Below are 15,388 nucleotides of genomic sequence, written 5' to 3' on the forward strand. Positions count from 1 at the left end.
AGCAGTGGCTTGCCGAGACTGTCCACACATGTCCCTATTAGCAACAGAACCTCTTGTACTAACCCTACTGCTGTCTCCTCTAGAGACATTTTGAGGGACACTACCCTGAGGAACCAGCATCTGCTACTGAGAGGCAGTCCACCTAGTAAACGTTCCACCATGAATCCTCAAACGCAGTCAGCCCAAATCAGTCCTCAAGTTTGGCGGAAAGAGTCTCCATTTTCTAAGGGTGCTCTGGATGGGTCCAAGTCAGAGAGTTTGCTAGACCTCTGGTCCAACGTCAACAAGAACATTCAGAGTGAAAGCCTTCATCCTCAGTCTGAAAGAATGGACAACGGTAACAGCTTGATTTTAGAAGAACCCAAACACCTTGAGGAGAGTACTGCCTCTGGTAGCAGTCAAAGCAAAACAGGAATCCCTTCATTCAAATTTAGTAACAAAAATCTGAGGCCTGGATCCACTAACACAGATACAGGTCTTCTCAGAGTACGAAGATATAGAGTGTCTTTGCAGAACAGTGCCTCCAGTAGCTTCTCGGATGAGGAGATGTGCACACCAGATGACCTCAGTCCAGAGGTCCCACAGAGACCAGTTCCAGAAGGCAGTGTTGACACCCTGAATCAGGAAGCCTCTAGTGTTGAGCTGCTCAAAACTAAACAGACACTGAAGGTCAATATGGCTGCTGTGGCACCATTCAGATACAGGTAAGTTACATTAATTACATTTAAGATTAATAGCCTTGCAAAAAAGACCAGGCAAGGATGTGTACCAGAATAGCCATGCTGTTCACCAACAAAACTTGGTAAAGATGATTTAAGCATATGAAGCTGCTCATCCAGCATGGTCTTTCTGGTGAAGCTGATTGACCATGCAGGCCTTGCTGTTTAATTTAGTTAAGAAGCTTGTTAGGGACATCAGCGCACTAGCGACCAAAACACAAAATATGCTAGTGAGAAACTATGCTGGTCTTTTCAGTAGGAATGTTTCGGTTTACTTCACTGAGAAATTAATTGATGAAACAGATGGGGAAAATTTTGGTTTTGTTCATTGTTTGAAAAGCAGCACTGTGTTGAAACTTCTTTTCATTATTCTACTACTAAAATTCATTCAGAAACTTAATGCATCCAATTATATCATTGTAATATTTGCATAATTATGTGTGACTGGTCTTCTTTCTTGCATTTATTTACCAGTAACTGTCTACTGCCATCTATTACAGAATTTCATGTATGCAGAAGCAAACCTTAAAACCTAAGCTTTCCTAAATTTAAACTTATTCTTTTGTTGTATTGCATCATAAATTGCAAAATGTGAAACTAGTTTTTCCTACATGAAATGTGAAATTAGTTTTGTCTACAGGCAATGTCAGTCTTGTTTTTCCTACAGGAAATGTTAAAACTAGCTAATGAGGGGGACACAAAAATATTTTTTAGTTACTGGAAATGCTAATTTTATTTGTCCTCATATCTTAAAGGTAACAGGTTGCTCAGTGTCTCGCATGCAATGTTCACTCATTGTATTTATTGTGTTTTTATTGTGAGTCCTACAGAAAGCCTACACCTACCTAAATCTAATCATAAACCTAACCTTAGAGTTAGAGTGAATAAGACTTTTGATAGACTTTTGCTGCTGGATTGCAGCCAAACTCTATTTGCCAAAACAAATGTCTTATCTTACAGTTATTAAAATGGAGATTGTATGCGCACATCCAAAATAATTAAGGTCAGGTGCACCATCAAAAAGGTAGCAGTTCATAGTAAAAAAGAAGACTGGCACACTGCTACATACAGTATGCTCTCATTCAGTTTAATAGATTAAACAATGTTTCGACCATTAAGGTCTTCATCAGGCAGTAAGAACATCAAGTGTTGAAGGATTCTATATTACTGTAACAATAAGTACACCTGACAAGGGGCATTGGCACCAAATAAGCCAACAACTATCCAATGAATGGGCAACAAACAAGCAAATAACTATCCAATAGGTGACACCCAAACATCAGTCAATTATCCCATCATTATAATTACAAGAGACCTTCAGCATAAATTTACAGTTATTACAGTGCAAATTTATTGTATCACATTGTTTTTATCCATGCTAGCATTACATTTCAGCTAGTACATAATCTGTCTTCCCTCTTTCTGTCTTTTTGTCTTCTATCTTCACTTCTGCCTCTGCCCGTCTCTTTCTCTCCCCATTTTATCCGCCTTTTGACAAATATGACAGTCCATCACTTACGTTGACAGATTAGCCTCCTTTTCTCTCTCGTAATCTTCCCAGCACTGAATCAGTCATGCGGTTTAAGTTTCTGTCCCGCTTTCAGAGACTCTGTTTCTCGTGCCCTGTGTATGCCCACTGGGAATTCTGGGGCATGAAAAGCTTCTCCTGCCAGTGTGAACACACTCTAAATTATGTGATCTAATGACTCAGGGCAGTGGATGCCCAGTGGGCACAGGATACTCTGGCATCATTAGAATGTTATGAACATTTAATGGAAAAGTACCAAGAATTAGTCCAGGGTTAAACTTGAAATGAGATGTAGGGAATTAATAGATTGTTACTTCACATTGTTACCTAAACATTCAAAGATATAGTTCACCCCAAAATTAAATTTTGGGGTGAACTATCCCTTTAAACAGTGATTAAGAGTTGCCGCAGGACAAAGAACAGTTTATCTTGCCAGCAGCAGGAAGTTTGTTTGTAGTAGCCTGTAAAAAAGAGTCTCAATGTTTACTTCCAAGGAGCTGAGGTGGTTTTTGGTTCTGAAGCACAGTGTCTAATTTTCTCATCATATTCATTTTGGTTTACACAGCCTGCAGATTCAGGAAGATGTCATATACCTGGATGAGTTGAGCGACTGTTCCTCTGATTCCATAGAAGTATGCTGTGATGACCTCACTACTGGTGAGTTGTTTGCTCTCTCTCCTTTGTTTACCATGTTTTACATAGGCTATATTATTACTGTAATCCAAATTATTGGATGGATGGATGGATGGATGGATGGTGAAAGAATGAGACAGATAGATAGATAGATAGATAGATAATTGGATGGATGGTGAAAGAAAGAAAGAAAGAAAGAAAGAACCCTGAGATCACATCTGTCCTTACATCTCCTTTCTGGCCTAATTCTGCATCTCTGAGTGGTCTGTCACCCATGGCTCAGGATGCATTGTCCACAGAAAGCAGGCTAAGAGAGCGATGGCTGCAGGATATCTTCTCCCTACAGAGAGAGTGAATACAGCAGTCACACACACACACACACATGCATGCACACTGGCCTAGTCTGACCCACACTCAGATAGACCACCCCCAGCTGCAGTTCATGGGCTGGAGAGTTCAGCTGTACATATTGTTGTAGTAGAGACTTTACAGTCTTTATAATAAAGATTCCTGTTAGAATCAGAGGGGTCTGACAGCCTGATGCCAAAGGAGAGCCTTTTTATGCTCTGAAAACAACTTTCAAACAACAACCCTTATACCCACACACAAATCCACATATACAGTACAGTCTGCATGTGCTGCGCAAGTGAATGTGTGAAGCTGGCTGCCTTATATATATATATATATATATATATATATATATATATATATATATATATATATATATATATATATATATAGATATATATTTAAACGCATCATCAGCATCAAGCACGCTGTATGTGTAATACATGACAGAGAGCATAGAGAGGCCATATAGTGAACTGCAGTGAGAAGCTGTTGTCAAACATACACACTGAGAAGGGTCCATTCAGTTTTCTGCCAAAATAAAAGCTACATTTATTTATTTATTTTTCATCTCTGTTGCTTCGATTTATAGTATTTCCAGATATTCCAGAGTTGTTGCTGTGTTTTTTACTTAACTTTCTCTTGCGAACTGCAGCAGAATTGCTTCAGTATTGGGGTTTCACTGTTGCGTCAAACACTGGGATTCCCCCAATGTAGTGAGGGACAGCCAATATTTTACTTTGGTTTGTATAAATGGGTATATTTTATATTTTATGTGCTTTTCTTACTGTACTCCCAGAAATGTTGAATTATATCTGCTGTGCTGACTTGTTGATATAATTTATGGCTGCGTCCTATGACGTTTGTTATCCGGTCTGTTCCACGCACATGCTTACTTCTTAAAAACCTGTAAGAATGCCGCTTATGCATTTACATGGCCACAAAAGCCACGCTTTCTGGGAGAAACCTGGGTGTGAAACCGCTTTCTCTTAATCCCTTAACTGGTATAAGGAAAACTGCGTTCTAGTTTACTTGGCATTTCAGAACGCAGCTTTTTGCAAAAACCCTAGAATAAACCGTCTTCTTAAAGGGATAGTTCACCCAAAAATTAAAATTCTCTAATCATTTACTCAACCTCATGCCATCCCAGATGTGTATGACTATCTGCTAAACTCAAATGAAGATTTTCTGAGGAATTTCTCAGCACTTTTGGTGCATACAATGCAAGTGAATGGGTGCCATAATTTTGAAACTCCAAAAATCACATAAATCAGCATAAAAGTAATCCAATTCAGTGGTTAAATCAATGTCTTCAGAATTTATATGATATTGGTATGGGTGAGAAACAGATAAATATTTCATTCATTTTTTCTATAAATTATCCTCCCTACTCAGTCAATCTCCACTTTAACTTTCATATTCTTCTTCTTGTGTTTATGGTGATTCACATTCTTCATGAATATCACCCCCTACTGGGCAGGGAGAAGAATTTCTAGCAAAAAAAGACTTAACATTGATATGTTTCTCACCCACACCTATCATATCACTTCTAAAGATATGGATTAAAACACTGGAGTAATATGGATTACTTTTAAGATGCCTTTAATGTGCTTTTTGGAGCTTCAAAGTTCTGGTCACCATTCACTTGCATTGTATGGACCAACAGAGCTTAAATATTCTTCTAAAAATCATAATTTGTGTTCTGCAGAAGAAATAAAGATATACACATCTGGGATGGCATGAGGGTGAATAAATGATTTGGGTGAACTATCCCTTTAAATGTTCACTCAGTAACTGTATCCATTTGTGTCATCTCTGACTTAGACTGACACCTATGGGCATGGATGCAGCATCATTCAAACACAATAGTTTTCAGTTACTGATGCCATTGTAGAAATTCACTATTCACAGTCAGCCATCATTAATTTGACCTACAAGTGAAAGCATCTAAAAACAGGATGGTTACTGAGATTACTGCAAGTAGTATTCAGCTGTTCATGTGATTTTAATTTCAATTTTATAATAATAATAATAATTCCTTACATTTATATAGTGCTTTTCTAGGCACTCAAAACACTTTACATAGTATGGGGGACTCTGCTCAACAACAACCAGTGTGCAGCATCCACCTGGACGATGCAACTGTAGCCATAGTGCGTCAGTACACTCACCACGCACCAGCTTTTGATCAAGAGGAGAGTAGAATGATGTAGCCAATTCAGGGATGGGGATTAATAGGAGGCCATGATAGTTAAGGGCCAATGGGGGGAATTTGGCCAGGACACCTGGGTTATACCCCTACTTTCTATAAGAAGTGCCCTGGGATTTTTAATGACCACAGAGAGTCAGGACCTCAGTTTAATGTCTCATCCAAAGGACAGTGCCTTTTACAGTATAGTGCCCCCATCACTACACTGGGGTGTTAGGACCCACACAGACCGCAGGGCGAGTACCCCCTGCTGGCCTCATTAACACCTTTTCCAGCAGCAACCTTAGTTTTACCAAGGAGGTCTCCCATCCAGGTACTGGCCAGGCTCAACCTTGCTTAGCTTTAGTGGGCAACCAGGCAAGAGCTGCAGGGTGATATGGCTGCTATAAGGTTACTGATATGACTGGAGTCTTCATCTCAAGTGAATGCTCATGACTTATACATATGGTTTAAAAGTAAAATTAATTTCTATAGGAGTCAGGAAAAAATTACTGAGAGCACCTTTAAGTGCATGTAAACGTGATCATTTTTGAAGTGGTGCACATCAGGCTATGGCCAAAGTTTCTTTCAAGGCAAGTCATTCCACTCGGCGGCCATCTTTGGAACGCTCTCGGGCAGGCTGAGCAGCTATTTTTCTATGTAAACAAGTGGCAGACATGTACATCTACTTGAATGGGGAAAAACTGAAATCTTCAAAACGGTTGGTTTTAAGATAAAAAAATAAATTATGATCAAAGAACAAATTTAAATAAGAAGTAAAATCTGACAACAGATCATAAATTGTGCTTCTTTAGCTCAGATCACACTAAAAACTGTATTTTCCCAGCTTGTCTAGCTAATGCGCATATAGTCCTCAAGTTGATTAACAGATTATGTCTGTATCTAAAAGGTGATCGGCTCTTTTGCCTGTAAACCGGGACTTCCTTTTCTACATCCGTTGGCTGTTCCCATTTTGGTAACACTTTAGAATAATGGTCCATCATTAATAGGTAATTATGCAAGGATTAATGAGTAGTACTACATTAACACTTTAGTTACTACTATTAACTAATATGGAAACATGATTAACCAATCAGTAAGTAATAGCGAACTGATGACTGAGGTAGTTCACTGTTAGGTAATCAATAATTACTGAATTTGATTTTCCTAATTGAGAACTATCTGCTATTTAAAATAACTACTTATTAATTACTAATCAAAACATAAACAGTGTCTAAAATGTAAATGATTATGTTTTTATTGTGAACATGATCATGAAATGCACCCTCAGAGAAACATGCGCCTCACGTGTGTTCTTCGCGGGAATTAATATATGAACATAACAGCTCTCTAAATCATGGCTACAGTGTCTGGTAGAGTATCATAGTTAGCTTACAGATGTATGTGCCCAACATGTATTCCTTGGGATATCTCTGTTCATTACAAATTATTAACTTTGGCAGGTTTGATATTGCTGGAGGTCTTTTTAAAATACTTTTGGTAACCCATAAGTAATGAGTCAAGTGTTACCACATAAACACGAAGGAATTACTCATTATTTTAAAGTGAGGGTCATGGTAACGCATTATTAATGAATGAATACACACTTGAATATACAAAAAAAAAAAAAAAAAAAAAATTTATTCATAGATACTGTAGGTTAATCTTACAATAAGTGTTTAATTTTATATAAAGTGCTTTTTTTCTGAGTGACTTAATGGATCCAATGAAAAAAAAGAATGAGTGTCACGTCCATCGAGCTTCTAATCCAATCAGGGTTCGCCATATTCAACGCTCGTGATGAAACTGAAAGAAGAGTGAGTGCGATTTTGCTCCGCCCTCCCATCGATCCACCTGCACGCGGTAAACATTAACATACTTTCTGTTCATAGGCAAATGAGGAAATATATCAAATTAATTTGATAAAAACTGTACGCATTTACAGAGAGGGCTGTCTAGGGCTGCATGCCTGTTTTCTCTCTGTTTTCTGTTGTCCTTTAGACACATAATTTTATTATTTTACTTTATGTTAAGAGATAAGTACTATATGTTAAAATGTAGTAACTGTGAGCACCAGCAATTAAAAGCATTATCCTGCTAAAGGTTTGTAGCCTATGCAATTATGTTCAATGATTCATAATTCAATGCCAGAAATTTTTTTTTTTTTTTTTGATTGTCTGTGAATGTTTGTTTGATCTGTTTGATTAAATGAATAAAATGTAGGAACAAACACTTGAGTATTCACTACTAACTGACAAGTAACACCTCAGTTACTATTAATGGTTTATAATGTGTTTTCACTTTAGAATAATGGTCCAGATAACCTTTAACTTCCAAGGAAGGAAACAGTAAGATCTCATTAATTAATAATGTGTTACCATGACCCTCACTTTAGTATAATGGTCCAGATCATTAATAATTCCTTCATACTTACATGATAACACTTGACTCATTACTTATGGGTTACCAGAATTATTTATAAAAGACCTTCAGCAATATCAAACATGAGAATTTAATAATTTTTTTAATGAACAGAAGAGATGTCCCTAGGAATACACAGGTTTGGTACATACATCCCTGTATTTCTGTAAGGTAAGCTAACTTTGGTCATGGCTGTAACCACCATAGACATTGAGGGGGACATGCCCATAATATTGGTCTACTGATATGGGTTTTTTCCATGGTTAATTACACTGTGTAAAAATTTATTTTATTTTTCTATTTTTTATTTTTTTGTTCCTGGGTAGTAAGTGTTATTTCCTAATTGCTTATACCTCAAAAGTATAGAAAATGGCTATTATTCCCTGCAAACTTTGCTTTTGTGACCAGGACAGTGATATTTAGAAATATACCTATTTCCAATGAGAAAACGGGCGAATTTGTGTCTTTTCGTTCACATAAAGTCAGGAAAAAACAACATATGAATCCAAATGAACATGTATTTATACTAAAGTAATATTCAAAGCCGTGCTGGTCCATAATGGTAACAAGTACCCGTCTCTTCCCCTGGCTCACTCGGTGCACCTCAAAGAGGATTACAACAGCATCAAGACCTTGCTGGATGCCTTGAAGTATGAAGAGTATGGCTGGGAGGTCATAGGAGACTTCAAAATGGTGGCATTCCTGATGGGTCTCCAAGACGGTTTTACCAGGTTTTCCTGCTATCTTTGCCTTTGGGACAGCAGGGACACCAAGGCGCACTACCACAGGCGGGACTGACCACAGCGGACCGAGTTCTCTGTGGGGAGGAACAACGTCAAGTGGGAGCCACTGGTGGACCCCCGGAAGGTGCTGATGCCACCACTGCACATCAAATTGGGCCTTATGAAACAATTTGTCAGAGCTCTAGATAAGGAGTCAGCAGCCTTCAAGTACCTACAAGACTTCTTCCCTAAGCTGTCTGAGGCAAAGGTCAAAGCAGGTGTCTTCGTCAGACCACAGATAAAGAAGGATTTCGGATTCATATGTTGTTTTTTCGGACTTTATGTGAACGAAAAGACACAAATTTGCCCGTTTTCTCATTGGAAAAAGGTAAATTTCAAAATATCACTGTCCTGATCACAAAAGCAAAGTTTGTGGGGAATAATAGCCATTTTCTATACTTTTGAGGCATAAGCAATTAGGAAATAACACTTACTACCCAGGAATAAAAATTGTGTTACATAGTGTTATTACATTATTAAATTTGGTCCCCATCAGTCCTGAATATGTGGTTACATCCTTGACTATGATACTCTACCAGACACTGTAGCCCTGATTTAGCGACCTGTTACATTCATAAATTAATTCAAACAAAGAACTCATGCATGATCTTGTTCACAATAAAAACATAATCTTTCACATTTAAGACACGTTAATGTTTTGATTAGTAATTAATTAGTAGTTATTTGAAAATAGCCATAGTTAGGTAATAGTTCTCAATGAGGCAGATCAAATTCAGTAATTATTGATTACCTAACAGTGAACTACCTCAGTCATCAGTTCACTATTACTTACTGATTGGTTAATCATGTTTCAATATTAGTTAATAGTAGTAACTAAAGTGTTAATGTAGTACTACTCATTAATCCTGTATTAATTCCTGCATAATTATCTGTTAATGACGGACCATTATTCTAAAGCAGGGGTGGGGAAACTTTTTTCCATTAAGGGCCATTTGAGTATTACAAAATTATTCGCAAAATTATTGCTTGCAATTTCTGATTGTAGGTTGAAATTAATGTACGTATTCCGTTACGTGCTCACACACCAAAAACATTGAAAGGTCTGTCTATTATACAATATTTTGTGTTGTTATCATTTAAAATTATTTTGAAACATTATTTGAAAGAAATTTTTTTCAGGTTAATTGAATCAAGGCCATTTTTTGCTTTTCAAATTATTTCTCAAATGGCCTCGCGGGCCAGGTAAAATGGTCTCGCGGGCCTTATACGGTCCTGAGGACTGACGTTCCCCACTCCTGTTCTAAAGTGTTACCCCAGTTTCTCCCATTCATTTTATTTAAAGTGGCCAGTCTCTGCTACGGCGTAGGCTATGGCAAAGGTTTGCAGAAGTATAAATTGGCCTTTAGAAGACATCTGCCTATGTAGACAATAGACAACAAGGTAGCTCAGCAGCTTTTGGAACAGAGCTTATTTCTCTGAGGCCAGCTGTGACGCAGGTCTCCTGAGGCGTCCTCTAGCTAGTAGCTGCACTGTGACTCTGTGTTGTAGGAGTCACATGAGGTAGTGACTACTTTCCTCAGCATGAAGCTTCTGACACTGAATAAATGATTCTGACTATTGGAGTACTGGCTGCACTGCGTTCAGTAGCATATGAACCAGCAGAGTTAAACATCAAACCGAGTTTTGTAACACTGTGTGGACTTCCGCCTCATTTTAATGCAGCAATAGGTGTCAGAGAGAGAGGGAGAGTGTGAGAACTTGATAAGGACGGCAGATTAACAAGGGACAGGCACAAAAGATAATTTTTGGAGAAGAACTTTATGCTCCTAAGAACTTTAGACTCTCAAATGTAAAAGTGAACTTTTCAGAATAGTACTGTACTTTTACTGAAATCAGTTTGATGTCAGCAGAATTAGAGCTCAAGTGAAAAACTTATGAGGAGAATTATGTGGTGAACTTTCTATAGAGTGTGTGTTTGCTTTGAGAATGTTTGGTAGCAGTGAGAGTGTGTGTTATGTTTTATCGAGGTTGGGATCAGACTCTCCCCTGAGAAAAGACAAAAGAAGATTTGCAGATTAAATCGTAAATTTCCTACATTTGCCTGAAGGTGGTTCATGCAAACACACACACACACACACACACACACACACACACACACACACACACACACACACACACACACACACGCGCACACACACACACACATATGTCGGTTTGGCTATCCTTATGAGGACTCTCCGTAGACATAATAATTTATACTGTATGAACAATAGATTCTATCCCCTAACCTTACCCCTAAACCTAACCCTCACAAAAAACTTTCTGCATTTTAACATAAAAAAAAAACACCATTTAGTATATTTTTTAAGCGATTTGAATTACGGGGACACTAGAAATGTCCTCATAAACCACATTTATAGCATAATACCCTTGTAATTACCAGTTTGTAACCTAAAAAAAATTTCCTCACAAACCGCCCAAAACTGCTCCCCTCCCACACACACACACACAAAGAGAGAGAGAGAGCGAGAGAGAGAGAGAGAGAGAGAGAGAGAGAGAGAGAGAGACAACTGCAGCTTCTCATCATATGCACACAGACCTCATGTCACTACCTCATGTGACTCCTACAACACAGAGTCACAGTGCAGCTACTAGCTTGAGGACGCCTCAGGAGGCCACTTTAAATAAAACGAATGGGAGAAACTGGAACAGCCATCGGATGTAGAAAAGAAAGTCCCGGCTTACAGGTAAAAGAGCCGATCACCTTTTAGATACAGACATCATCTGTTAATCAACTCGAGGACACATATGCACATTATCTAGACACTCTCTCTCTCTCTCTCTCTCTCTCTCTCTCACACACACACACGCACACACACACACACACAGAGAGACAGATAACACACTGCAGCTTCTCATCATATGCACACAGAAACAGTGTAGGCAGAGACAGCAGTTGTTTATGTTTGTGCTGTCTGTCAACACTGAGCGAAGAGAGATGAGATACTCTTAACACACACTGAATCACCAGTGCTTTCCAAAGGTGCTCATATACCAACAATGCTATGTGCTCAATGTGACCATCCATTTCCAGGGTCATTAATGAACCGAAAGTAATATCAGACTTATTATTTAACTGGATTGATGAAATACATTTTTGACAAAAAAAATAGATCAAAATGCAAAATGTATATATATGCTGTATCTGGCCGTATTTAGTTTATACTGTGCAGAATAAAGTAAGTCTACACTAGTCTATATAGGCTATAGGCTATATCATCTTCCATATAAATAATAATAATTCTAAATCCATTTTGGACAATAGACTTGATTTCAGTCCATAAATATGACCATATAGTCACAGAGTGTGACGCGCCTCTGAAATGTAATCCCTTTGTTCAGAAGCGGATTTTCTTAATGCTCAGGGCTGATTTTATAAATGCTTCTAGGATAGAAACCAAATGATGCCAGATCTGGTTTTATGGCAATTAATTGGAAAAGCTTGATTTTAGCATTTATGCTTGTTTACAGGATTCTGACAGATTGCAAAGATGAAGACTGAATTAATATTTAGCATATGGTGGGGAGAGAGTGTTGCAACTGTCCTACTGGCAGAAAGACAGTTCACAAATCAGCAGTGGCCTCTTTTCAAGGGTTCCTCTCCAGATTTGACTTCTCGAGCATACACATTTCATCTGTTGAATTTGAGAATCCATGGTGAGCTATAATACAGGAGAAATGGGGAAGTACCATAGACATAAAGGTGATTGCTTTATATAGTTCTATAGACCAACCCTAACCCTTAAAGAAAATATTTAGAATTTTTGAAAACAGCAATTTATTTTATTTTATTTTTTATAAATCGATTTTCCGATTGAGGACATCCCAAAATGTCCCTATAAGGAGGTTTTGTCAGATTTAGCTCACTTTTGGGTCACGTTTTTTGTCCCCAAACTACAGCTAACTACACACACACACCAACACACATACTGTACCAAACACATGCCAGCAAACCCTACTAACACGTGTCTATCCAAAGGCCTATTTGGATATTTTAGGAAATCATCCTTGTTGTTTGTTAATCGTTTGTTTTGGCTATGCTTCACCCTTTTTGCTCACTATTTTAATATCCTTCCCTCTGCCTAAAAAAAGTAACTTAATTCCCGTTTTGAACCTATTTCAAAGCTTAGATTATCTGTGAAAGGTTTAGTGCAGCTCATAAACCCTGACACGGACTGATTGTACAAAATCAGAGCAATTGTCATCTTTCAAATTGGAATTTCACATCAGGTTTAAATGGATGAGAGATGAGGCTGGCTATTCGAAAACAGGTGCTCATGGGAAACTTTCAGCCACTAAAACTGCTAATTGTCTTGATGTCTGCAGGCACAAGTGTGATGGCACAGTCAGGTGCAATGTCACTGTGGATGGTCTGTTTTTGTGTGTGGCTGTGCCTTGCACACAATTTGTCATGGACAGTTCATTTATTCAGTACACGTGTAAATATTTACAATTTAATATGTTTTATTACACAGATCTCTGGAATACTTGATCTGTTTCTGGATAGCCAATCACCAAATTCTGTGGTCAAATAATATAATAACGTAAAATCAGCTGGTCATTATTGCAAAATTAACCTGACAGGATAAGGGCCCAGATGCAAATCTCTTTTTATTTTATCTTACCTTATTACATGGCTACTTACCAAATAAATAAATGGAAATGAGATATCAATTTATCAAGAGATATTTAAATTTAGTTTAAATTATGTGATTTTGTGAGAAAGAGACTGTAAGTGCTACATGAGACATAAAACTAGCATAGTAAAGGAAATTGATTGTCAGGAACTATGAATAATATACAGTATATTTAAATGGTAATATACAGTGTGTATATATATATATATATATATTATACAGTTGTGCTCAAAAGTTTGCATACCCTTGGAGAATTGGTAATATATGTACCATTTTTAAAGAAAACATGAGTGAGCAGGAAAAACACATTTCTTTTATTTCTTATGGGATTCATATTCAACTGTAGGTTATAACAGAATGGCACAATCATAAAACAAAACATGGCAATAAAGAAAAACATGAAATGACCCCTGTTCAAAAGTCTGCATACCCTTAGTTCTTAAAACTGTGTATTGCCCCCTTTAGCATCAATGACAGCGTGCAGTCTTTTTTAATAGTTGTCTATGAGGCCCCAAATTCTTGCAGGTGGTATAGCTGCCCATTCGTCTTGGCAAAATGCCTCCAGGTCATGCAAAGTCTTTGGTTGTCTTGCATGAACCGCACGTTTGAGATCTCCTCAGAGTGTCTCGATGATATTAAGGTCAGGAGACTGTGATGGCCACTCCAGAACCTTCACCTTTTTCTGCTGTAACCACTGGAGGGTCAACTTGGCCTTGAGCTTAGGGTCATTGTTGTGCTGGAAAGCCCAAGAGCGTCACATGCGCAGCTTTCATGCAGAAGAATGCAAATTGTCTGCCAGTATTTTCTGATAACATGCTGCATTTATATTGCCATCAATTTTCACAAGATTCCCCGTGCCTTTAGAGCTCACACACCCCCAAAACATCAGTGAGCCACCGCCATGCTTCACAGTGGGGATGGTATTCTTTTCACAATAGGCCTTGTTGACCCCTCTCCAAACATAGCGCTTATGGTTGTGACCATAAAGCTCTATTTTGGTTTCGTCACTCCAAATTACAGTGTGCCAGAAGCTCTGAGGCATGTCAAGGTGTTGTCGGGCATATTGTAACCGAGCTTTTTTGTGGCATTGGCACAGTAAAGGCTTCTTTCTGGCAACTCGACCATGCAGCTCATTTTTGTTCAAGTATCGTCGTATTTTGCTCCTTGAAACAACCACACCTTCTTTTTCCAGAGCAGCCTGTATTTCCCCTGAGGTTACCTGTTGGTTTTTCTTTGTATCCCGAACAATTCTTCTGGCAGTTGTGGCTGAAATCTTTCTTTGTCTACCTGACATTGGCTTGGTATCAAGAGATCCCTGAATTTTCCACTTCTTAATAAGTGATTGAAAAGTACTGACTGGCATTTTAAAGGCTTTGGATATCTTTATATATCCTTTTCCATCTTTATAAAGTTCCATTAATTTGTTACGCAGGTCTTTTGACAGTTCTTTTCTGCTCCCCGTGGCTCAGAATCTAGCCTGCTCAGTGCATCCACGTGCACAGTAGCTAACAAACTCATTGACTATTTATACACAGACACTAATTGCAATTTAAAAACCACAGGTGTGGGAAATTAACCTTTAATTGCCACTTAAACCTGTGTGTGTCACCTTGTGTGTCTGTAACAAGGCCAAACATTCAAGGGTATGTAAACTTTTGATCAGGGCCATTTGGGTGATTTATGTTATCATTCTGATTTAAAAAGGAGCCAAACAACTATGTGATAATAAATGGCTTCATATGATCACTATCCTTAAATAAAAGACAGTTTTTTGCATGATCAGTCATATTTTCAAAATCAATGCCAAAATTTCACAATTTCTGCCAGGGTATGTAAACTTTTGAGCACAACTATATATATATAAAATTGACTGTTATCCCAGACAGATAGTCCTATGTAAATTCCTATTTTAATTTCATTTGACATTTGTATAGCTTTCAGGTTAAACCCATACAAATCATCTGATTTAACACAAAATATGATATAAAGCTTAGGCCTATAAAATATATGATATAAAAAGTCACGTACTTGCATATAAATGCAACAACATATATTTCAAAATACAAAAAAATGGCTGTTCTCCTATATGTTACATATATTTTCCTTAAATC

General features: G+C 37.8%; 1 protein-coding gene across 1 annotated transcript in view; it reads left to right on the top strand.

Moving 5' to 3' along the window:
- Positions 1–605: 605 nt before the first annotated feature.
- LOC127419277 (neuron navigator 1-like) overlaps positions 606–15,388 on the top strand; it is a 168,513-nt gene continuing 153,730 nt past the window's right edge. The window contains exons 1-2 of the mRNA XM_051660556.1: positions 606–704; positions 2,813–2,904. Coding sequence (XP_051516516.1) covers positions 676–704; positions 2,813–2,904 — 121 coding nt within the window. The 5' untranslated portion in view covers positions 606–675. The remainder of the gene's footprint in view (positions 705–2,812; positions 2,905–15,388) is intronic.

This window comes from Myxocyprinus asiaticus, chromosome 28 (assembly GCF_019703515.2).
Source record: "Myxocyprinus asiaticus isolate MX2 ecotype Aquarium Trade chromosome 28, UBuf_Myxa_2, whole genome shotgun sequence".
Classification (NCBI taxonomy): domain Eukaryota; kingdom Metazoa; phylum Chordata; class Actinopteri; order Cypriniformes; family Catostomidae; genus Myxocyprinus; species Myxocyprinus asiaticus.